The sequence below is a fragment of the Gouania willdenowi genome, chromosome 11 (genome assembly GCF_900634775.1).
Source record: "Gouania willdenowi chromosome 11, fGouWil2.1, whole genome shotgun sequence".
NCBI lineage: Eukaryota > Metazoa > Chordata > Actinopteri > Blenniiformes > Gobiesocidae > Gouania > Gouania willdenowi.
The window spans coordinates 18,133,916-18,159,661 of record NC_041054.1 but is presented as its reverse complement, the minus strand read 5'-3'; the positions used below and the strand labels follow the sequence as shown (position 1 = coordinate 18,159,661).

The window sequence follows — 25,746 nt, the reverse complement described above, 5'->3', positions numbered from 1 at the left end:
TTTCCCGCTAACACCAGACAAGGGAATTTGCGTTGGCAATTGTCAATCCCCATAAAGTGAGACACAGATCGAGTTGCCCTGTCGGTCTTGTACAGAAACTACGCACCGGCAGGGATTTTTTCAGCTTCCTGATTTACAATGTTCTTATCAGACATCAGTGATCCAGGAGATTTAAGATTACATCCTGGGCAGGGGGCATCTTGTCCTTGTCCTTGTCTTTTCTTTACCTTATAAAGGCTTTTTTTTATCTCACTGCTCAACATACAGGTAATCTGTCACTGGTCTTTTTCTGGGAAAGCAGCATCACACAGTCATCACACAGTCATCACACAGAGGGGCAGTCAGGGTGTTTGGGGGGAAAACATGTTTTTCTGCACTTCAAAGATCATCTTTCCATTTGCTTCAACTTTGAAATAAATTAATCTGGAAATAGTAATATTTGCATGTTTAAATTTACAGTAAGGAAAATGTGTATTTTAAGTTTGGTGTAAATAGAACCGATGTAAAGACAATTTAGAGATCATTTGTAATAGTAGTAGAAAGATTAAATACACCATGATAATTTCACCGTAATGCAGATCAACAACAGCATACCCATTTCAACTTTTTTTAAATTTAGAATTGCATTTGATTCTTTCGTTTTACACAGTTTTAGAAGTATAAATATCTGTTTCAATATACAACATTGATGACATCCATAGAGCTGCTTTCCTTGGGCAAAATACAAAGTTAATCTTATGCTAGCTTCATACAGAGGAGGAGACGGAGGGTAAAAAATAACCCAAAACACCAATAGACAGAGAAGATCATGATGTGAAAAAGACATTTACTGCACAGACTGGTGATGTTCTCATCAAGCACCGCTGTCAGCAAGCGCTCGGTCTGTGACGCACAGCAGGGATTTGGCAAATAAACAATATATGCAAAATATACATCTATGAAGCGTTGTAAACAAATTATAAATGTGCTTTGAGGAATTAAATGTATTTTGAAGTAAAAAAAAAAAAAACTAAATGAATGGGAGGAGAAAGTCGAGTCAAATTCATTGAAATTTGGGACTTTTCACTTTTAGCTCCAAATTTTCTCCTTTATTCAACCTGTGAATATTAAGGTGTGTTTGTATTTTTACGTTAGCACTGACATTTGCATTATCCAATGCCGTAAACATCAGATTTGTCCAACGTTCATCTCATGTTTCACGTCCAAAAACATTAACATTTATATATATATATATATCCACTTGAACTTAATGTATCACACAGCATGTAAGATTATGTATTGTTAACAAATTCTATTAACCGCGAGAATGTGTAACAAATTGTAATATAAGGCTTAAATTTGGTGAAGTTAATGTAAAGGCTGAGTCTATCATAGCAACCTATTTTAAATATGATACCATATACGTAGAATGAAATAATTTTGTTTGAATAAAGTGTATTGATGCTGCCTCTTTGCAAATGGTTGTGGGTTTGAATCATCGACTGATAATTATGAGTGTTTATTTTTAATTGATTTTCAGTTTCCAAATATATCAATGTTTTCTTAAACCTAGAAAATTGCTAAAATGATTATTACTCCCACTCACCTACTACACAGTCACTAACACTGATCAAAACAGCATCACCATTAGCGACCAAGTCGCCTCTTTGATTGGCAACTACACTACCATCGTACATGAGGACACAATAATAATAAAAATAAAATACTGTCTATGCAAAAGCACGTTATAATTTTGCTAAAAAATGAATAAAAACACAGTAAAACAAAATACTAGGGATGTAACGATTCACTCAACTCCCGATACGATTCGATTCACGATACTGGGTTCACGATACGATTCTCTCACAATTTATTTTACAAAATGGGACTGTAGACAAATGATGATTGAAAAATATTCCTTTATTTTTTGTGTGAAAAAAAAAATAAATACTGAACTATTTTCCTTTTATTTTTTATTGTCAAAAGAATCCCTTGATAAACTATTCAGAACAATGCAGGTTAACTAAAAATAAATCTTGAATGAAATAAATAAAGGAATAATACAAATGAAGAAGAAGCCTATTAATTTAAATTCTGGTCCTATAGTAAACAATGCAAAACTGCATAATAGTTCTTTTTCTTTTTAAAAGTGCAATTGAAAATGTATTTTGTGTCTTAACAATTGGACATTAAGAAGTCATTTTACTGATTTACGTCAGATATTTGTTTGGACCAGCAGAGGGCACTGGTAACCCAGTGGTCGGTTGGCATGCAGATATTCTGTGCAGTATAGAAGAGATGCTATGCTAGCAGACAGTGCTAAAAGAAAAACGTGACTCTTACAGATATTCACGTAATATTACAGATATTCTTTCGGTGCTAAAGGGGTAAGGAATCATTTATGAACATGTTTAAGAGTAGAAGGCGGCCAGAAAGAAAGTAGTAGCAGATTCCGCCCGCCGCCTCAGCATTTGGACAAGAGAAGGATAAATATATAGCCTCTGCTGTTTAAAAAAAGAACTGCGATTCAATTTTCAGAAAATCGATATCAACCGTGATACCTATGAATCGATTTTTAACTGCCTTACGATTAATCGTTACATCCCTACAAAATACACTTATTTTTAACAAACATTATGTAAAAGTATATTCTGCTGCTGTGATTCAGGTCAATACGTGTGATTCCTTATATAATAGAGATCAGTGCTGTCTTCACTGAGATAGGGAGACCTGCTTGGTGCTACACATATTCAGAAACAAAAGATGAGGGAAATGCGAGAAAGAAAAGTTCAAGCACAATTTAATGTCATGGTGCGTTTCCAGAGCAGAGTTCAGATCGAACTATCAAACATTTGAAGACTTCTATTGCAAAAGTAGATAACAGTTTTTATATATAGTGTTTTCAGAAAACGGGTTCATTTATGATTTTGTTCAGGTGATATAAGTAAAATGACAGTTGAGATGATATCACTTGTCAGACATTACTCAACTTGGATTTGACTCATAGTGCCTTAACTAAATCATGACAAAAATAATTTAAAATAAAACAAAACTTACTAACGCATATTAAATTCATATGTTTAAGATATAATGATTTTACAGATTATTTGGCAATTCGCTCTCTTTTTTAGGGAGCCGAGCCAAAAGAGCCGGCTCTCCAAAAACAGTTCCCATCACTAACACACACTTCTGCTCTGACGTTGGTGTTGACTGCAAAAGGATTAGCTTTTAAAGCAGCTCATTTGTAGATAGCACCCTGTTTTAGATCAATTCAACTTTATTTGTATAGCGCAAATCACAACAAAGTCATCTCAAAGTGCTATCTAAATATAAAATTCATAATAAGAAGGAAGAAACCCAACAAGATCCACATGAACAAGCATTTAGCGACAGTTGGAAGAAAAAACTCCCCTTTTAACAGGAAGAAATCTCCAGCAGAACCAGGTTCAGAGGTGGCAGCGCATTTGCTGTGACTGGTTGGGGTTAGTGGACAGAAGGACCAACAGAATAAGATAGAGAGATAGAACATCTGAGTGTCTCAGACTAGTTGAGCCATGAACCACAGATCAGGACCTGCCATCATCAGCTTCAAGACACCTGAAACAGAAAAACATGATGGAATGAGAATGAGTATGGGGTGGACATCAGTGTAAACGGTGTGTAAGCAGTGAGCATATTTGTTGTTTGAATATAGTGTTGGTGTTCTACCATATAATCTTAGTTTTTGGTTCTTATTTTCATTGCGTTGAGGGTGAATGAGAAGCAGAGCTTAGAAGTAATGAAATAAAACGTGTAGTACAATAGGTGGCGATTTGGAGTTGGTTGCAACATGGCAATAACCAAGAAAAGAAGAAGAAGAAGAAGAAGAAGAAGAAGAAGAAGAAGAAGAAGAAGAAGAAGAAGAAGAAGAAGAAGAAGAAGAAGAAGAAGAAGAAGAAGAAGAAGAAGAAGTGATCATTTAGTTTTCCATATTATATCACAATGCTTTGAGTTTACTGCATTTGCACTTTATGTTTTTCCCTCTTGGATATTCATCTATTCATGTTCACATGTTGGACGCACCCTAAAGAAGACCGAGTAAGAGGGAACAATGTGCTGATCCAAAGGTGGCATGGAATGGTGCGGTAATCTTGATTGATCATTTCCTCATGTCACTCTTGGTGATGAAATAGTCCTAAAGGGATGATCTGGAACTAACCTCGAGATCAATGCTTCTTAACTGCTCTGATAGAATGTGTATATATAGTTTTTTCGTCATTTATGTTGAAGAATATATGGAAAGTGGAATTACAACGACACTGACGGTACTTTTGTTGTTAACAAAAGTACAATGTTGCTTGTTTGGAAGAATGCTTTCAGAATTTTTGTCGGGCGATGCTGCACACGTCTCCTATTTTTCTTGATGTAATATTGATCAAATTCCGAAAGCTTTTTTTTTTCTGTGTCCGGCTCTTGCGTTGGTAGAGAAAATAAAAGGGAATGGGTGAAATTAGTTCCTCAGCATTCGTCTAATGCTGCTCAAAGAACAAGGCTGTCAGACGTAGGCAAGAGGAAATTAAGGTGATAATTTAATTTCACAGCTTCACACATAGGTGTCACACATAATTGCGCTTTTTTTTTTTTTTTTTTTTCTCCTCAATGTATGAAGACTGGGAAAGAAAACTGAAATTATTTTAGGCAGGCACGTGCACGTTCGCCTGCACGAGTGTGTATAGGTGTGAAAATCCCCCTCATACAGCAGGCTCAAGCAATGATAAATAACTGAGAAAAGAGATTTGTCTTAATATGCAACTGCTATGCTGTTGTCATGGGAACGGCAACAGTGACGGTGAATACGGCTGTTTGTGCTGTGCATCTCATTTTGTTTCTCTCTTAACTCATCTTCTGTTCATCAATAGAAAAGCAAGTGAAAAAAAAAAAAAAAAAAAGTCGTTTTTTTACACAATTACATTTCTTCTTGCTGTGGTTTGTGTGGGAGGCCCTATGGATGAATGCACTCCCCTACAAAGACCGGCATCCACAAGTGAGACGTCATTGACTCTGAATACTTTGGAACATTGACGTGTGGTTGAATGAGAAGTTGCATTTTCACTGTAACATCAACTGTCTTTAGTGTTTTTCCAACGATTTTGTATTATTAGTGCAGATTACGGTGGAAACAGCGATAAACACGCCGTGCTGCAACCTTGATGTAATGTTTGTCGATGAGGGATGGGCGTTAAATATTAAGTGGCTGTTTTGCAGACCTCTTTGGCTCATAACACTGTTGGTTAAATATGACCCAGCTGGAGGGAACTGCTGTGCCCCCCCCTCTTCCTCTCTTCCTCTCTGTCTGCGAGCACACAGGCTCCCTTGTCCTTCTTTCACTGCCCCTGATAACAGGCGAGAATGTGTGCATACATTCATGCAATTCTCTTTCTGCATTCATGCCTCTGCTGTGTTGTAGCCTCTTGCCACTTCAGTGAAAGCTGTAATTTTTTATTTATTTATTTTTTTTTATCTTTGTGTGCGTCTTTGTTCATTACGACTGTACATTTTGATTTAGTTGTAGTCATATATAGTCTTTTGGCTGAACTGAAATTTAGTTTCAGTTCAAATGTAGTCACCAGGACTATGAGTAGCCAGAGTTGGGGTCAGTTATAATTGTAATTGCGTAATTGATAGATAATTACAATTATGCCGTAATTATAATTGTAATTGTAATTTTAAAAATCAGTTGCTGTCGTGATCGTAACTAAATTGTAACTGAGTTTAGCTAATTTACTTTGTAATTGCAATTGCCATATAACTTATATGAAAAAATGATAATAAAATTTAACGATAAACTGGGGAATAATGTTACAGTTCTATGTACAGGTCAACACATCTGTAGTTAACAATTATTAAAATAGGTAGTGGCTATCCGTACTGTTGCCGTATCAATATCCCAACATTCTATCCATATGCAGCGCCCCTGCAGTTTAGGTCACGTGACTAAGACTAAACCTAACCGTAAACCTTACCCTAACCCTAAAATTTGTTGCAATTGGGTTATAACCTAATCCTAATCCTAACCCTAAGACGCTACGTACGTGTACTTCGGTACCTATACCAATAGACACTTTCTTCAAAATATGTTTCATATCAATTTTACCATTTAAAAAAAATAATAAATTCAACCTATACTGACACAAAAAAAGCTCATATGCCCACACCAAAACTATTAAAACCTATATTTCCATTGATTAAGAATCCTAACAAGGTAACTAATTGATAGGAAAGAAATTAGATGGTAGATGTTTGTTTTCCATGTATTTTTACATCTGATTTTTCATAAGAGATGCTAACAGGAAGCTAACACAAGAGGAAGGTTAACTTTTATTAGGTTGTTTAATTCAAGCTTAATAATTGTAATTGAGAACGTAATTGTAATTTACTTTCTGAGGATAAAAAAAAAATAATTGTAATGTACTTTTTGTCATAATTGAATTGTAATTGAACATGGATAATTGAATACACAATTGTAACCAAAAAATGTAATTGACCCTAACCCTGATATCAGCTATGGTCTATTAAATGATATTATTATTTAAAGTGTAAGTACACCCCCAGGTTTTTACCCTGATATGCTGGAAGTGCCCACAAGCCATTAAAAAACATCCACATGTGTGACAAACCTCGAATTTAGCCAGGAAGTGGAGGCGGTAGCAGTTCGGGTTAGGGTTAGGGTTAGTAAAAAAGAAAGGTAAGTATTGCAAAGTTCCAAATTTGCCAGAACAGTGGAACATGTCGGGGGCACTTCCGGCATGTCAGGGGCTTCCGCTACGGGGCTGCAGCTGGATACAACTCAATCTGCCACTTGGTGGAAAATAAAAAAAAATGCCTTGATTATGGGTGTGGCTCCTAGAGTAGTTGAGGACACACCCAGTCACAGCAACCCCGCCCCCACAGTGCTTCATAATTGCACATAAAGCTGTCAATCAATGCTCACTGAGGGCTGTGAGAGGAGGAAACTCGTCCCTCCTCACATCTTTTATAGGAGGGGCGGGGCCAACAGTGACAGTTAGTGATGTCACTGATCCAAAAAGACGTCAGTGATCTGATCAATAGCAAAATTAAATTGCAATAGCTGGCGTTCAACCCATAGAGGGAATCCACTCTGACATTTTACAACTAAAGGCACTAAATGTAAATACTTGGACTAAAATGTGAAGAATGGGATTATAGGATGAATAAACTACATTACTTCATACCTAATCATATATTTATTCAGCAGAAATAAAAAGTGGTTTTAGGGTGTACATACATTTATCAACCTGATATTGGATGGTATTAATGTTTGTAAATGCACAGACATATTTGAGGTGATCATCGTGTACGACCACATGGTCACGTGAGTTCTGTTTGGAAAACTATAGTTTTGTTTTCGTTAGTTAATGAAAATATCAACATATTTTGAAAGAGTTTTCATTCACATGTATTTTTTTTTTCAATTAGTCATAGTCTAGGTGTTCTGACTTCAAAAAATTTAGTTGACGAAAACTATGATTCAAATCTTGAGTCTATAAAATGAACACTGGTATAAAGGTGCTATTTTCTTACACCCCTGATTCTTCCAGTGGTGCTACTGGTACAATGACTTTTTGAGCTTGTATCTTTTAATCATGTGTTGCCAAACGCGAAACTAGATCCTAGAGAGAAATACCGAAGCCTGATTTATGAATGTCAAAACCCAGTTGGCGTTGCATCCAAAGCATCTGTTCCTTGATTTGCAGCAGAGTGTATGTTAATGCATGCACATATGTGCTTTCTATGTTTACAGAAATCACAACTGTACGACCCTTTAGCTATCAAAGCTGTGGGGGGCTTACTCCAGCTTTGAATGATTATGGAAATTCAAATTCGTTAAAATGCTTTTTTGCCCTTTCGGGAAAAAAACATTTTCCCGTCAAGGCGGCAGAAGTCACCAGCTTCAGAGCGACAAAGCCTATCACAAGCACTTTCCACTGCATTTGGCTTGTCCGTAAAAGTGGTCAGTGTCCTACTCTTCTGTACATTAGCCTAATGTATAGAAGCGAGCGGGAATGCTAAGCTTGCCCATTTCCATTTTAATGGCGGCCATCTCGAGGTTAATTCGGATATGATGCGGTCAAGGCGTGCATATGCGCTGACACACCAAAAGACAAATGATGGCGCTGAGGGGATCTATGGGGCGGAAGGGTTTATCTCCCCACCAGGGAAGCACTTACTGGCACACACTCATCATACAGCAGGTTATTTGAAGTTTTCTCATGGGGTGGGTTATTTGTGATAGTAGATATCTTTGTTGTTCAATAAAGCCTGAAAAAAAAAACACTTATTTACTTGGAAAATATTGCAGTGTGCTCCAGAGAATGGTTATTTTTTAATGGATATTGCCTCCTCTGGACCGCATGTATTAATTCTTCTTTTGTTCCATTTAGGATTTTTAAACAAATTTGCTGATCTGTTAGTTTTAGCTGTTTCTCTGGGGCCTTTTTATGAATCAGTTTCTTCCTCAACTTTATGACAAAACTTAGTTTTGTTCAAATCTACTTCCTTATGAGTTCCTAATAATATTTAGCATTTTGTAATGTATCGAATTAACACAGCAATCATTGTGATCTGTGAAGTTTAAGCCCTTCCTTTATTGCCGGCTTAAACACTATCATCTCATTGTTTCGTATCCAAAGGATAACTTTAATCTCTGCAGAGATTATGAGAAAGAAATACAATACAAAAATGAAATGAAATAGAGTCCAAATAGAAGATTTACTGCTCTGTATTGCTGCCATTGTTTGAGTCTTTGGTATTTTCAGAATGCGATTGGTCGTGTTATGTTTGCAAAGATAAGATTTATCCTCATTTATAGTCACTGCCTGGCATGTACATCATACCTGACAAAGCATTTATCTATCACTCACACAAGTGCAAGAACTCCACATAGTGTATCCTTTTTTTCATTTTATATAACCTTAACCATCTTAAGAGCCACTTAATCCCCACCTACCAAACAGAGCAGTATTAACAAATATTTGATATGTGGAAAATTTCTTCTCCTCTTTTGGTGCTAAAACTCAGTAAACGCACATTTCTTAAGTTGAATGGCAATGAATAAGCCTGATGATGTGGTTGATGGTCAAAGGGGCATGGTGATTGGTCACTGAGCCACAGGGGAGGGACAAGGGAGCCACAGGTTTCTAAACCCTGAACTGAACTGAGTCTAGCAACTTGACTTGTTGAAGCGAGACCATGGCTGTTGGTTAGGAGGATGACCGATGATGAGCGTTCCCACTGAAGTATACTTCCAAGTTTCCCACGATGCATTTCAAACCTACAACGACAAAAAAACGGGAAATACACTGAGACTAAATATCTTTGTTGATTCGCCACCTTTGAAAGTTCTGAAAACATTTTAAGTGAGAAAGTGACTAATTGAAATATCAAAATATGGTCATTTGATCCATAAAACTCACGGAAACACATTTCATGCTGACATTTCAGAGATCCGCCATAGTGCTACTGACAAAACTTCTGGTCAACTTCAAAACAAGAGCCCTATTAACAAAGGCATTAAAAAAACGAATGGAAGATGCATAAAAGAAGAGATGCTTTTATTTGTTAGCTTATAGCCGGTACCAGGGTGATTTTATGTACTGCTCGCAATGAATCTTGGGGCGGTTGAGTATGACTAGTGTGCCTACCATGCATACTTCAAAAATGTCCTGATATCGTATACATCCGGATATTTCTCGTATACTCAATCTTTTCATACTATCTAATGTGAACGCACTACACACTCATTTTGACATCAGACTTAGTGTGAGTAGTACAGGTATGTTAGTATGACACAGCCCATAATCTTTAGGTTTCTGCTGCTGTGTCAAAACAGTCAAAAAAGTCAAAAGCTTTTTTCCAATATGAATAAGGACAACAAACAAAAAACAGATTTTCCATTAATTGGAAAGATTCATTTTTGGGGGCATTTAAATAATTGATTAATAGTTGTATAATTTTCATCTCTTCTTTGTTGACCAAGATTGTACCCCCCTAGCCCAGGCACACACACACACACACTCTTTCACACTTTATCTGCTTCTATTCTTCCCACTTCCGCCCTGGTTTGTCCCTCACCTCTCCTCTACTTCCATTATCCCTCATGATCATGTCTTCCAAATCTATTTTCATACATCCATTCAGGCTTCTGTGTATCCACCTGCCCCTGTTTGCCCTCAGCCTCATCTCACACGTCATCCTTTGGTCTGCTTCCTGTCTCTTTCTTCCAATCTGAGGTGTTGCTGTCCTGCCTTTAGTGCGGCACAGTGACCGCCGATTCATCAAAGTGCCACGGCAAACTGCTACGGCTCTGTGCACCCGCTAGTGAACAACTGCCCTCGCGAAGGAAGGACACACACACTCTACGCTCATATTAACTGCTTCCCCAGAGTCACACTACCCCATATACATTCATCCTGTATTGTGTGGGCTGTACACAGCTTGTGTACTGGAGATAAACATCTGTGAATTATGCAAGGTACCGGTAATTGACATTTCAATACGAACCATTTTCAAAGTGTTGCGACAGATATGCTGCGTGATGAAATACACAAGCTGTTAAGTCTTTTGACAGTTTTGCTAATTTGCTGAGAAAGTACATTTTCTTCTCTTAAATATGCATGACCAACATACACCTAAAATGACATAACTTTGTAAAATACAACTTTCCGCTTTGCTGGCGGTTCAGCCAAGTAATAAGATTATGGCGAGCAGTCTGTTTATGGGCTGGTTAGAATGTGTCAGTAGGGTCAAATGCTAGATAGGCTCTTCTGTACAGATTTATACCGAGGCTCTTCAGAGTAGGTCAATGACTCCCAGTATCTAATTTCATAATGCACTCCGGGCAAGGCCTAAATAATGCAACCCAACACCCAAGTGCGGATTCTACCGAATCAAAGACTCTGCAAATCTCTGAGAACATCAGCAGTCGACTTGCAGAGACTGTACTTCAGCTTCCACTTTCAGAAAAAGCTTGAATCAGCATGACAAAAACACTTGGCTCGGGTAATCACTTCTGACTCGTAAAATCAAACCAGATGATGAGGTAAAATGGTCTGAGAAACACATTTCCAGTTGAAATGTGATGCATTTATTTCCGTGCGATTCAACGTTGACCATCTATCGTTCAGCAATGGTGAAACGCGTTCTGGCTGCAGTCTAAAAAAGCCACCTCTCTAAAAGCTCCATCTCAGTCTTTTATCCCAGAGTGCATGCATCATTACCGATTTAACCGTTGGCCACCTAGCACAGGTGCTCACACCTCATGGGGGAGTCCTCTACAATATTTATACATTTTTTTTTTTTTTTTTTTTACTTTGCATATTATACCTATAAAATACTAAGTCCTAGTACTTGCTTGGTTAACATTCAGATATACACAGTATCAGCATAACGTCACGCTCTAAGGATAATGTCATATGCACTTGAAATCTATTGGGTATTACAGCTTGGCGTCTTTTTCTGGGTCAGGTTTCTACTTTTAACACTTCAATAAAGCTATAATTCCTTATTCTGATGATTGTTTTGTTTTTACTCAGCCTGATCACCTCTTATTCAAAAACCAATGCCTACATAATAAGAGACAAACATGCCATACATAATGTTTTTTATCCCTCTGCTGTAATAGCCATTGATTGGCATATTTCTGCTGAAGCCTTGTAATGAAGGAAATTACGAGGGTATTACTGGCGGCACTGTGTGTGTATGGAAATCAGGTAGGAGATGTAGATGTGGGTCTTTTACCTGGATATTAGTATTGACCGAATGGTAATAGAAATGGACAGGGGGGCTACATGCTGTCGCTGGTTTAAAGGATTTAATGAAATATCAGATGGATTTGGAGCTTGCTTTGATCTACTCTCTTGTTGGGTGAATATAAAGAATGGGAAGGAAAGGGATCATTTAGTATTATGATTATGCAACATGTTGTACAATATTCAGAATAATTTACACCTACATAAACAAGAGCACTCAGAGATCGCAAACCTCCGCCAAGTGCCAAATATCCTCTTTGCCAGATATTGGCAATTATCCATTCACATTTTAAAGGCTTGCAAGAAAATTTCTGTCCCGTTGATAATGATGCAGTAGGCCCAAATGTATGGACATCCACAGGTTTTCACAAAAGGCTCATTCTGGAACCAACTCGACAGAACAGTCAAATCCCCAAAAGATCTGTCAATTACGTCCTGAGATTTTTTTCATCATGACAAGGATTTTTTGATTTTTCAAACTGATCCAGAATCAGTATTTGATATGAATCCCCTCCAACATGTCATGGAATCTTGCAGGGTATAAGTTCTATCTTTGGTTACATTTAGGCAAAATCTGTTCCGTACTTTTGACATAATCCTGATGAACAGATACAGAAACAGTAAATAAACAGCAGTGAGAAAATTACTTTCTTGGCAGAGGTTAATAATAATAATAATAATAATAATAATAATAATAATAATAATAATAATAATAATAATAATAATAATAATTGAGCTTTCTCAAAAAAAGTAAAACATCTCAAAGTTTTTATTGTGGCTTTATACGTAACCTGCAAAGCATGTATTGTAATTAGGGGTGTCCCGATCCGATGTTGATATCGGTCCGATAGTTGTGTTATGTAATCCTGTACAGTAAGTCAGGGGTGTGCAACTCCTGAGACTTTTAGACGTCTCCGTGCACCAACACATCTGGTTGAAACCAAAGTGCTGTCATCAAGCTCTACAGAAGCAATGATAACGAGTCATTTATTTGATTCAGGTGTGTTGGAGCAGGGACACATGTAAAAGTCTCAGAAATCCAGCCCTTGAGGACTGGAGTTGCTTACCCCTATAGGTTTTCAGATAAATTCCTGTATTGGTCATTCTCTGTGGGTTTGGCTTTTCTGTCACTCCTATTCTCTCCTTTAGCTGATTGGCTCCTCCTCTCTCTTGTTCACACCTGTTTCTTGTTTCCTGTAATTAGGCTGTAGCTGGATGCCGTTTGTTTGCTCGTCTTTTGTCTCCTTCTCCACATTGTGTTGTGTCGTCACGTTGATGGTTTGGAAGTTCCAGTGTTGTGTACTTTACACCATGAATGTTATTTTTGTGATGAAGCTTAATTACCGTAGTTGGCGTAAAATGGTGGCGGAGATTCGGTAAGTCATTCCCGTGGCAACTGTGGCAATACCTCCACCAGTATTTATGTATTTATGGTTTCACACCTTCTTGGTTTTTTTAGGCCGTGTTTTTGACTGGTATTTGTGAGAGACTGTTACTTATTTGCTGTTTTTTCATTAATTGTTGGTGCCTTATCTCAACCCTACCTGCTTTCTCGTTTTTTATAGATCTTGCTTGTTTCCGCCTCTGGAAAAACTCACTTATTTAATGAAAGCCACCTTTATTTTGAGTAGCAGCGTGTTTACCCATGATTTCTTTTTTAGTAATGCCAGGTTGTGGTGCCCTCAGGCAGTAAAGCTCATTTCCATGCATTGACTTATCACAGACGTTTGCCCAGTTATGCCTATGAAAATAAAGGACAAAAAGAAAAACGGCAGTGGTTTTTTTTTTTGTATTGTTTATGTATTTAGATGGTGTGTGTTGTGCAGATAACAGATGTCCTCCAATTGTACTTTCCTAATTGCATTTTAATTAGGGCTGCATTGTGATGCCAAAACGACATTGATTTTTATAAATGGCGTTCAATGTGATGTGTATTCATGAAGCTACTCTGCTCTTTCTTTCTGTCATTGAAATTACCATTTATAAATAGATTTTTATATCAATTATTAATGCTACCTACTCATTTTCAGTCATTTGAATAATCTACATTACGTTTAATCTAATGCTTACATCTTAGTGGTGATTTCCAGATCTCCTAACACATGACATCTGAGCAGATACTAAGTAGGAACGCACACAACGTGTGGAAAATATAGATCCACACATCAGCACTAATTAGTAATCTGATTACGTCCAAATCAAAAGCCTTCACTGAACTGAGACCCAGACAAGTAATTCAACTTAAATACCAAAAACACATCAACGCAGCGCCGACACCTGCTCTGCAAACGCGCGTGAATAAAATCTCTGTTTGTTGGCAGCGTAAGTGGATGCCGAGGTGCAAAGATGTGAGATGAGTTTAATTAATGAAGCACTGAGTGTTTAGTTTCATGCCTCTTTGTCTACCCCCCCTCCTGTCCCTTTGTTTGCTCTTCTCAGGCTCTGTCATGTAATACGGTGTGAAACTATTACTCATGTGTTAGAAAGGGAAGGCAGTGGATAAGTGTGTGTGTGATGGTGGGAAAAGCAATGAGAAAGACGGAAGCATTTAGCACTCCTGTATTAATGGCTTTTTGCTGCATGCGGTAGGTGATAATGGATATAGCAGCTCTAAATGTAAAATGTTTGACTGGGGGTGTGCTTCCCTGGGAGTTTGAATTATTTTCTTAAATGCTGATGCACTTGTATGAGATTTCTGTTATTCTAGCAAACTGAATCCTGTTTCTGTTTGTCTTTACAGCTCAAAACTGCAGTTACACACTCCACAATCCCAATGGAACAATAGAAAGCCCTGGATACCCTTATGGTTATCCCAACTATGCCAACTGTACATGGGTCATAGTGGCAGCAGAGCACAACCGAATACAGTTGGTGTTTCAAGGCTTTGCCCTGGAGGAGGACTTTGACTTATTATCCATATATGATGGACCTGCCAGCCCTGGAAACCTACGGACAAGGTAAATATACTCTGTGGACTTCCCTGTGTATGGGACTGTTAAATGTAATTCTTATCTAGGTCCTATTCATGAGACGTGATTACTCACTTCTTCCATTTGTTCCAACTTGATTAGTTGTAGAGGTAATGGCTTTTTTTGGACTAGTGTGTTTTACTGAAGAGAAGGCAAACTTTCTAACATAGTCTTTGTATGAACTCGAATATCCAAACCCTAAACTAAACCCAGAGATTTCCAGCATCTAGGCTAGGCCTGGTGATTTTTGCCTTAAAAAAAAAAAAAAAAAAAAATTCTCTGATTTTTATTTATTTTTTAACGAAAAAAAAAATCAAGATTCGATTTTTAATTTTTTTGATTAATTTTTTTTCTTCAATGCACTTAAAAATTACTGCAGACATCAGATATATTGTCAAAAGTGCAACTTTATTGCTGTGATTGTCCTCAAGAGGTAAAATGCATGAAACAATCCCAAGCTTTAACCCAGTTTTAGGCAAAAATGCAACAGCAACTTCACAGTAGCTTCAATCATCTGATTAAGAAATCAGATAACTACATATTCTATAACATATAACAATAAAAAATGATAAACTCTTCCCTTAGCATCTCAGCATAGGCTATGTGTGTGTCACATTCCTGTGACACACACATAACCCACTCAAAGGGTAAACAAAGAGGGGGCTGGCTCACATCGCGCTACGGTAACCCACAAGGACGGAACGCAAAAAAGTCCAAAAAAACTGGTAGGAGAAAAAAACAAAACAAAAACAAATTAACTCAAATATGCAAAATAAAAATAATTTTTATCTACAAACTTGATAAATCGATTAAATAGATTTTTTGCCCAGCCTTTGATTACGGGCGAGGCTCCTAGAGCACTTAAGACACGCCCAGTCTATATCATAAAATGACCAAAGAACAATCAATGCAATGCTAACTATGTACTCAATACTCACTATACCTCTTTATTCACAATTCTCTCAGTCCAACCTACTCACCACAGGTTGCAGAATCAACAGTTGCTAATTTTTATCGGAAGGGTGGGGCCAGCAGTGGTGGTTGGTGAAGAGCCATCAAAACGTCACTAACGACCATCCTCATCCAATAGCAAAATTTGATTGTAATAGCAGGGTTTCAACTCACAGAGGACAGTCTCTCTCTCTTTACAACAAAATACGATGGCACACGTTATTAAAACTAACTTTGAGTTGTTTAATCCACGCACATGCAAGCTCCTCCCCTCCGCCACGCCCCTCTCAAAGCCAAAGCTAGCCCGCAGGCCAACACGAGGAAAGTTGTTGCTCGTGGTCTTGAAACATGGCAGGAGAAACGCAGCAAAAACACTTGGTAAACAAGCAAGGCAAGTCAAATTCTATTATATGGGAACACTTTGGGTTTGATGAAGACTTAAAGCAAAGACACGTCACGTGCAAGAAGTGTTTTGTGCAAAAGTGAACATACTTGATTTTAGTGTTTGAAGGATTTTATTTATGTTTAAAGAATAAATATTTTTTATACAAAAAATCAAGTAATCATTTGAATAATTGTGATTTCAATTATGACTAAAATAATCGTGATTGTCATTTTTTCTGTAATCGAGCTGCCCTAATTCAGCATGAGAGTAACAAAGAAAAAGCACAAAAACCTTCATTTTTGTTAGAAAATAGTGGTTTTCCATTTTTTGTTATTTTTTGCAGAATATGCTCGTTGAAAATGCATTTCAGGCTTCAAATAACAGTATCGAAGGTTTTAAAATGTTTACAAGGTCAGTTTCAAGAGGATTTAACTCTTATTCTGAATTAAAGAGGAATTAAAGCTCTCATGAAAAAGCTACTTAACCTCCCACTTTTCTATAGTAAGACATACAGGCTCTGCACTAGTATAACTAAATCCAGCTCAGCTGTTTCAAACACTCACCGGAGCTGCTCAGTCACTTGTTTTTTCCTCCTCTCCTCTTCTGACCACAGAAACAATCTATTTAAAATGATTTTCCTACCGCTGCGTCACATTGAGTCACAAACAACACGTCAGCTCATGTGACAAAGGCGATCTTGGTGGCTCCAAAAAATTAAAGTGTTTCGATTCAACTCTGAATGTAAAGTTATTAAATGTGGATAAATCACATAAAAACAATTCAAACAGCTGTTCTTAACTATTGCTGGGGGGTTGGGTTAATGCAAAGTAATGTACATGTGCTGCTTTTGTTACTGTTCATCAGCTGGCTGCTGCCGGAAACTTTGAAGACCATTTTCTTCCTTGTGTACTTTAGAGACTGACAACAATTGAAACGGCCATGACGTCTTCAGATATCATTGGATTTTTATGTGTGAGACGCCAATGGGCAGCTTAGAATTCACACTTTAAGAATCTGTAAATAAGTCAAAACGACATATTCATGGTTTTCTCATTGCACGTCACAAATATGCCAAATTCAAATACCTTAATGCTTGTCCAACTCTTTAGTCAATCAACAACACTACTTCATCCCTAAATAGTTCAAACAAACACTCTTACTGCAACTTAGACACATCATCAGTGTTGTATCCTGGGTTCATTGGGTGTTTGGGGTGTCACAACAGACACCCTAGCCCAGGTGACCCAGCCGAGGTTGCTTGTGTCTAAGTAGCTTATGTGGCCCACGGATCCCCCCCCCCCCGCTTGATCCACAGCCATCTTGCAGTCTTTTCTGCCACGTCAGTGATGTCTCTGCTGGCTTTCCTGTTCTGCAGTCCCTTAGCTCCCAACATCTTGAGTGCCCTGGTGAGAGACTGGCCGACAAACTCTCTGCACCCGACCTCGACGGGGTTGCATCGGGTCCTCCGTCCCCTGCTTCGGCATTCACCTGCCAGCTTCTTATACTTGGCCCTTTTCCTCTCAAAGGCCTCCTCCATCTGGTCTTCCCAGGGAACAGTCAGCTCCAGCAGAATCAACAACACTACTTCATACCCAAATATATATATATATATATATATATATATATATGTTATTTTGGAGTTAAGTTACTTGTTTACGACACAAGGCCAACACATGAATAAAACTAAGGAATAAAAATTGATTTGTTTTTAAATTAATGATTGACATTAATACAATTTGGAGAAAAAACAAATGTCATTAAGTCAAAAACATGCAAAGCATTCACACTTAACTGCAACAGATCCTTTGGTGTCCCAGTTAACCCTGTGAATCTCATGCAGCCCTAGGGATTATTCATGGACCTTTGATCATTATAATGCTAACAATGTAATGGCATGACATAGCAAAGCTTTAAGGGGGTTGTAGAATTGCACTACTTAGTGAGGTATAGTCAAAGAGCTGTTCAAATGATTATCAATTCTAGTAAAATGTCACCTGGAACTTAAAGCTGCAATTCGGAGTTTCTGAGACAACGCCTCGATGTCCCGCCCTCAACAGCTCTACTTCCTCTCCCGACTCTGTCAATCTACCAGAAGCTACGCCTCTACGTTTGTGCATGCGCATTGCAAAACATAACAAAGTCGCATAACTACAAAATCTAGACATTTACTGTTCAGTTATTGAGTGCCATAACTTGTGATTAAAACATGTTTATTACAAGTCCATGAGAAATGTCGCCAAATCCTGGTCCGTTTGGAATCCTTTTAAAAGCAGAAAGTCCTTCCACCTTTGAAAAACAGCTTCGAGATGTCTGTTGCGGTCACAAAGACGATTATCCACAAGCTTTGTACCCGGACTTTTCTTTTGTCTTTCAGGAGAAGCTTTATACGTTGGCTATCGTGGAATGAGTAACTAGAGTTTCGGAGCGCTCCTTCATAATGCTCTGCTGCTCAGTGATACCTGTTTGCTGTTATGACGGTGCACGTGCATTCACTTTGACAGTGGCCCTCTCCAGGAAGTCGAAGCCTATTGGCTGGGCAGAGTCGACCATAGTAAAAGACTAGTTAGGTATTTTTTTACATTTCAAAAGAATGATACAAAAACATAGATATCTCAGAAACTCCGGATATCAGCTTTAAGATAGGCGTCCTCCAATGAGTTAATTTATCACAGATAGATCCGTTTTAGCATCTGCAAGTTCAAATTTGCACTAAAAACCACTTTAACTCCCATCACCTACTGCTATTAGCATGGACTCAAAGCTCAAATTATATGTGAAGCCTTTTATTTGGAGCCAGATGGTCGACATATTCCCAAACGTCTTTTGTCAATGACACAGTGCAGAGAGGATGTCTGCCACTCTCTCGATCTCAGTATTTCTCTCCTCCTCTCCCTTACTTGCATCTCTCATTCTGTGCCAGAGGTGCCTCCCCTGCATCTCCCCGTAGAAGGCGTATAAAGGAAAGAAGAAAATCCATTATGGATTGGCATTGGGCCTTTTCTCCTGTTTGGACCTCTGGGTTTTGTTGTATATTGATGCTCCAGCGGGGACAGAGAGGGGAAGTGTTCTCCTATCTTTCCTTCTTTCCGCTTTCCGTCCGAGCGCTTTGAAAATGAAGCCTGGGTGAAAGGAAATGAATATAAAGATAGGAGGAAAATGTTTTTTGTTGGGGGGAAAAAAACCCAGCAGGGAGCGAAAGATGGTGAACCAAGAGGCCTTAGATCTCTTTTCGATGTAGCTTTGTGTTGTCTTTGACCAAAGGTGTGCTTTGGGGGGAAAAAAAGATGCACATTTTGTACCAGAGTGAGACTACTTTCAACTTTCTCCCAGGGTGAGCTCGGAGTGCCTGTGAATATAGGCTGGAAGCGCTTTCACCCGTCAACAGCTCTGTCAAAACAAGCATGTATATCATCACTGACAGACCCCTCCTGCTCTTGTACACGTACACACACACACACAGTTGCACAGCTGATAATTCAACCCTTCTTTTGCTCTCATCTCCCTCTTGTGTCAAAAGTAATTTTGCCTCCATCTCTCTCATTCCTCTCGCCAATTTCATCTCCACTCTCCTTATTTCATTCCCATCTTCTTTTTCACTCATCTTATCTCTGCTCCTTATTCTCCGTTTTTCATGCTGCTTCATGTCTCTTTCTTTCTTTCTTTCTTTTTTTGTGGCTACATTTGATCAGTCTTTCATCTCCAACACTCCATAGGTTGGATGGTTTTGCTTTGCTTTAATCTAAAGAAGCCATCAAAAAGCAATACTTTGATTCTTGTCATTTTTATATAATAACCTTGAATTTATTTAAACGCCGTCTTATTTTTCCCAATTTGTTTTTCTTTTCACTGACGGTTTTCATTGCTGCCAGTGCAGAGCCTCAGAAAGGGTTTTGAGCAGGTAAACGCTGGCTATCTATCTGTTCCAAAGTGTAGATGCGTGTGTTTGAGTAGGCGTGACCTCTCGCAGCTCTTCTTTGAGTCACAATCCCTCCTTAGGAAATGCATACGAGTCATCGTGAGGTTTCGATTTTTCATTGCGCTCACACACGTCACTGACACCCAAGAAAGCAGCTGAATATGTAAAGGGACGTATTACTGTGTCAAATGGCAGAATGGAAGTAGGAAAGTCGGCACTACTTTATTGCTGTTAATTAAAGCAAGCATTTAGTTTCAGAGTTAGCGCGGTGTTTCATCGGTTCAGTAAATGGCGTGCCTTCAGTAATGAGCGAGACATCAGTTTTCCATAATAAGAGGCCAAACAGCAGCTGAGCAAACCTCAAGGTTAAATGATTTCTGCTCACACTTCTTTAACTTGTGATTTAATTTTGAAATGACCGGTTCATCCATCACAGACGATCACGTTAAATCTTCAACATTGTAATTACATTAGGTTGGACATAAAAAAAAAAAAACAGAAATTAAAAGGCTAAGACAATACATAATCATACTGTCTAATACAGTGGCTCTCAAAGGTTTTCGGCCCAAGTAGCCGACTATGGCATTTTGCTCAAAAGACTATGGAAAAAATGTATATCTACTGTATAGCATAATGATGGAATCAGTGATAACACACAAAGACATGAAATAATCCCATTGTAAATAACACGGTCCCCACAGTCATAAAATTCCTGAAAAGTGTATAGAATTTGAAAAACCAATTTTCCAATCTTGGAAAGCCATGGAATATTTTAACTATTTTGAAAAAGTTCTTGAAGTGTAGCCTATTTTATTTGAATGTTTAAAATATGTTAAACCCCAAAGATGTTAAGCTCAAAGTGAAACTGCTGCATACATCAGCCAGCGTGCGCTAAAAACCAGAAAATGCATACGCAAAAAAAAGATCTTAGCGCTTCAGAACTAAGTCATGGAAATTTGGTAAAAGATTTTGGAAAAATTTTGAAAAATCATTGTGGATCAAGTATGGCAAGGAATCCTGAAATAAGTAGAATGAAACAGTATTTAGTGCCTCCTGAATTGATTTATTTCCATAGTTTTATCATTTCTGGTGTGGGACCAAGACTGACCCCTGTGTTTTCAGTTCATGTTCTCATGAAAAGATCAGTTTCATCATCAATATTTATGATCATTTCATATTTTTAATGCTTTCGTTTGTTAACCCCCTGTTGTGCCATTGCAGACCCCCATTTGAGAAACACTGGTCTAATTAATAGCAGTAGATATAAATATTTAGTTATTACCACTGCCCACTGTTTTGAATGAGAAGGCGAACCAGCGGATCATCTCGTCAATAAACAAAATTGTCAGGTTGGTGTCGAAGTAATGAAACTCAACAGTAAGATTCCCAACCGTACGTGCATGTTATGACAGAACTGTGCACATTGGAGCCATGTGATGTTCCCAGTTTAGAGCTGTGATCACGCACGTGTCTGGAATCACTAGGTTGTCCTCTCAAGCATCGTCTCTCTCTGTCTGGACCAGTCAACCGTTCACACCCATTTAATCAGTTACTAAACATATCAAACAATGTCGACCTTGGACAAAACACTCTTCGTTTACGCAAACCAAATAACCAAAAATCTACGTTTTTTTGCTAAAAAAGTAGCTGCTTCCTATTACTCCTCCTGCCCCAAGAAAAGTGCACATCTTTTTAAAATAATTTGTAATACATAAAACAGGTTGCTTTAAAAGCCAGCGCTCTCATTGACGATGCATCATCGTACAACCACACGCACACGTTATTCCATCAATGTAAAGTCTGTAACATGCATGTTTTTTAAGTGTAAGATTAAACCAGAGTACACAGTAAATTGTATTAAAGTCAAGGAAATTTGCATCCATATCGTTCTACCTGAGAAGTGGCTTTGTTCATTTTTGGCAAGCATTGATGTTAAAGCCCTTTATGTCATTGTTAAATACATTTTATGTTCTTATTTCTTTGAGTTGAGTGAATCCTTAAAAGCTTTGACCTTAAATTTCAATGGCTAAATGCAAAATAGACTTCTTTAGGGATTTTTTTAATTTATTCAGATAATTAAGACTTGATATTGAGTAGGATTTGCTTTTTGTAATAAACGTGATTCTCTGCCTTGAATTGTCCTGGAATTCTTTTCCCTGCTTGTGGAAAATGAACCGGCTGATGTTCACTGTCATATCGTTCTGAACGAGCATTGTTTGTTTGTTAAACGTGCTTGAATACCACAGAGGGGCCTATTATATCGGTCGTGATTAATGGGTAGATTTCAAAGGCAGCTCCTGCTGATCTCGTCACTGTCTTCCAACATCCGGGAATGTGTCTTCTGTCCAATTCTACATGACAGTCTGACTTCACATGATTGCAGGAAACTTACCTTACCTCAGTGGCCCACAGTAGAGACAAAGTAAGGAATAAAATAAATGAACTCAAACGTTATAGTGTGGATTTGTTTGTCCTCAATCTTTAATGATTGGATCCCACAACAAAAACTGAACCCTCGTCCTGCAATACCAGATGTTTAAATGTATCATCTGATTGGACCATTTTCTTGATGTAGACCTGTGGTTGTTGCATAAATAATTGAGTTAGGGGTGTCCTGATATTGATAACAGACATTGGTCTGATATTAGCCTGAAAATTAATATCGGATTCAAATTTTCAGATTTTTTATTTTATTTATTTTTTTAAATTTCAATTTATTTTTAATTTATTTTATTCAATTATAGAATACTGTAGATATTCTGTTGAATGTTAATATGTATGTAACCAATAGGTTAATAATAAATAGATGTCCCGATACAATTTTTTCATTTCTGATATGATACCGATGTTGCAGCCTTGCGTATTGGCTGATAACAATATCAGCATGAATCAGACATATTTTTTTTTTCTCTCTTTGCATTTATAAAAATAATAATGATTTATTTTGTAATGTGGAATGTTAGAAAAGGCTTGATCAAGTGATGTTACTCACACAGAGAACAATAGTTATGAGAAAAACTGACCATTTATTATTAACCGATTGGTTACATACGTTTTAACCTTCAACATAATATCTACAGTATTCTACAATTGAATAAATAAATTAAAAATAAAAACATTCAGAAGTTTTAATATGATATTCGTTTTCAGGCTGATATCGGACCGTTATCAATATCGGATCGGGACACCCCTAGTCAAATGTGTTAGTAATATTTCAGGATAATAAGAGGGTTAAAGAAGTTTAATTAGATTGGTAAATAAAATAAGCAAATATACTAAAAAGATTTCATTTTATTTCATTTTTGTTTTTGTTTTTTTTATTGCAACCATCTTTCTGCCATAACTGACAGGACTGCATCAGCGTATTGAATAGTAGATTGAAAATGGCTCCGCAGGATGAAGTCCAAGGGATCCAAAAGGATAAAAGAGAGCTGTTGCTGTGAATAGTGGCCTCTTGGTGTAAGAGGTGTGATCCCACCACTCTTCCAGTGAGGATTTACAATTTATCATCCCGTTTGCCTCCCACGCTATCACTTCAACCTCCCGCGGTCACACCAAATGTAAATATGGTATGCTACAGCTGATGGTGCAGACTTCATCTAAATTGCAGTGTCTCCAGGGAGGTGGTGTAGTTGTTTTTCCAAGTAAATCAACAGTTTGTTTGACCTTAAGCGAGGCATTGAGCCTCCAACAGCTCATTCACTGTCACTCTTCTGGAGATTGCACATTTTTTAACGTGTAAAAAAAAAAAACCTCTCTTCCCTTCACTTTTGTGTCACTTTTCATCTTGTAACTGCCAGTCGGTGAACGCTGAGTACATTTCAGCATGGGAAAAGCTGCTGGGGTGTGTGAAGGCATCTCTCTCCGCATGCCTTCCTCTCACTGATGGACCGATGGCACACGGGGACTTAAGGCCTGGTGCTCTGCAGGAGATGGGGGAAGTTAAGAAAAGCAGGAGAGGACAGATTTTCAGCCTGTGGGCTCGATAGGACCTAAATAAAGAGCGCTAGTGCATGATGCTGGAACCAGCAACACCACTGGAGTCTGCCCTCGGATTTGTGAGGTTGGGCTGTTGCTGTGTATGGTGTGAGTTGTTCTGGATCCGGGAATCGGGTGTACAACCAATCCCGGCTGTCTGATTCAGTGTCAACAAAATCAGGGATTATTGGAAATGCACATAAGATAAATGCCACACTCCCTAACGCATGCACACAGATGCTGAATGCTGGTTAACAGTTGGCACCATTATTTCCTCAGCACTGAGGTACTTCTACATTTTTTAAAGGCTATATTTTATTCATATTTTTACATTCCTCCTGCTGCTGCTCATATCCAAAGGTTAGGCCAGTGGTTCTTAACCTGGGTTTGATTGTCGAGTCAGTCTCTGAGGTTTGGCAGGGGTCAAGTCACACACTGTTAAAATTTGTTGCACAAAATACATTTACATAATGAACTACTTTATTAAAAAATAAATTATGATAACGGTGTTAAATATTGATTTTTTTACAGTATATAGTTTTTTTTTTGCTGAAATAAAATCCCTTTGAACAAAGCTAAAAATCGGCCCATTCTTACGTGTCTGAATAAAATATATATTTGTTTTGAAAAGTACATTTTGTTTTTAAAATGATTAAGTGTTTGGTGAATGCGCTGATTAATCCTGCAGGGTTCAGTACCTCCAATAAGGTTGAGAACCACTGTGTGAGGATATGAAATACTTAAAGCTGCTTTAGACAATAATTATTTCACAGATAAAAACAGTGTAGGCCTCATGGATCAATAAATCAAAGATAATTTACTCAGAAAGAAATGTAGAAGGTTAGAATTGACACTCAAACTTCTGTTGTGACCTGTACTGTAAACCCCCTTTGTCGACATTGTCATGAAAGTTGTTGCTCATTGCATTCTGGGTCGTGGTGTCATACTGTAGACGGATGCATAGAAGTGTTTTTACTTATTTCCTACTGTGATTTCTTGTTTGCCCCCAAAAACTGTGAACACATTTCTATTGTTTTTTCAAACTTAAAGTTGCGGTATAAAGGTGCGTTCACACCGAACGCCGCTGCAGTAGCTTCCATTGCCCCCGATGTTCGCACATGGTGCTTTTTGGTCACTTCATCAAGTGTGTGTGTGCATTGAGCCGGTGACAGGGTAGAGAGAAAAACAAACAGGGTTGATCACTTCTTTTCCTTCTTGCTTTGCTTTTACGATTTAAATGATCAAGTTATGGAGCTATTAAAAGATGAGTTCACTCAGAATGTGTTATGATCAGTAGGTACTGTGGTCTTCAAGAAGTTAACCGCTTTAATTTTGCCCTGATAAATTGAGGAAGTTGTACAGCCCTCCGCAGCAGCCGTCTGCACTGTAGCGGGAGGGAACAGGAAAGGGCTGCAGCCTCCGCTCTACAGACAGTGAAGGACGAGGGATTTGTCGCTTTAAGTCGCTTAAAAAGTTCAGATTTTTCAACTTTGAGCGACGAGGTTGAGCGCGACTTCGTCTCTCAAATTACACGTCACGTCGCCTCATTTACATTGATTTTAACGTAATCGAGTTGCTTCAGTCACTTCAGTCGCGTTCGGTGTGAACGCACCTTAACAATGGCAGATGTTTTTTTCCGGGGGGGGGGGGTTACATGCAAAGATCCAAATCCGGCCGAAATTGAAGGTCTCACAGTGAGGTGATGTCACGGCGATATCAGTTGAATGGTACAAAGATGGTGGCAAAGAAACACAAGAATTC

The 25,746-nt window shown here is 38.1% G+C and overlaps 1 protein-coding gene across 1 annotated transcript in view; it reads left to right on the top strand.

The window, feature by feature from the left end:
• csmd2 (CUB and Sushi multiple domains 2) overlaps positions 1-25,746 on the top strand; it is a 340,353-nt gene that overhangs the window by 14,768 nt on the left and 299,839 nt on the right. The window contains exon 2 of the mRNA XM_028460920.1: positions 14,527-14,743. Coding sequence (XP_028316721.1) covers positions 14,527-14,743 — 217 coding nt within the window. The remainder of the gene's footprint in view (positions 1-14,526; positions 14,744-25,746) is intronic.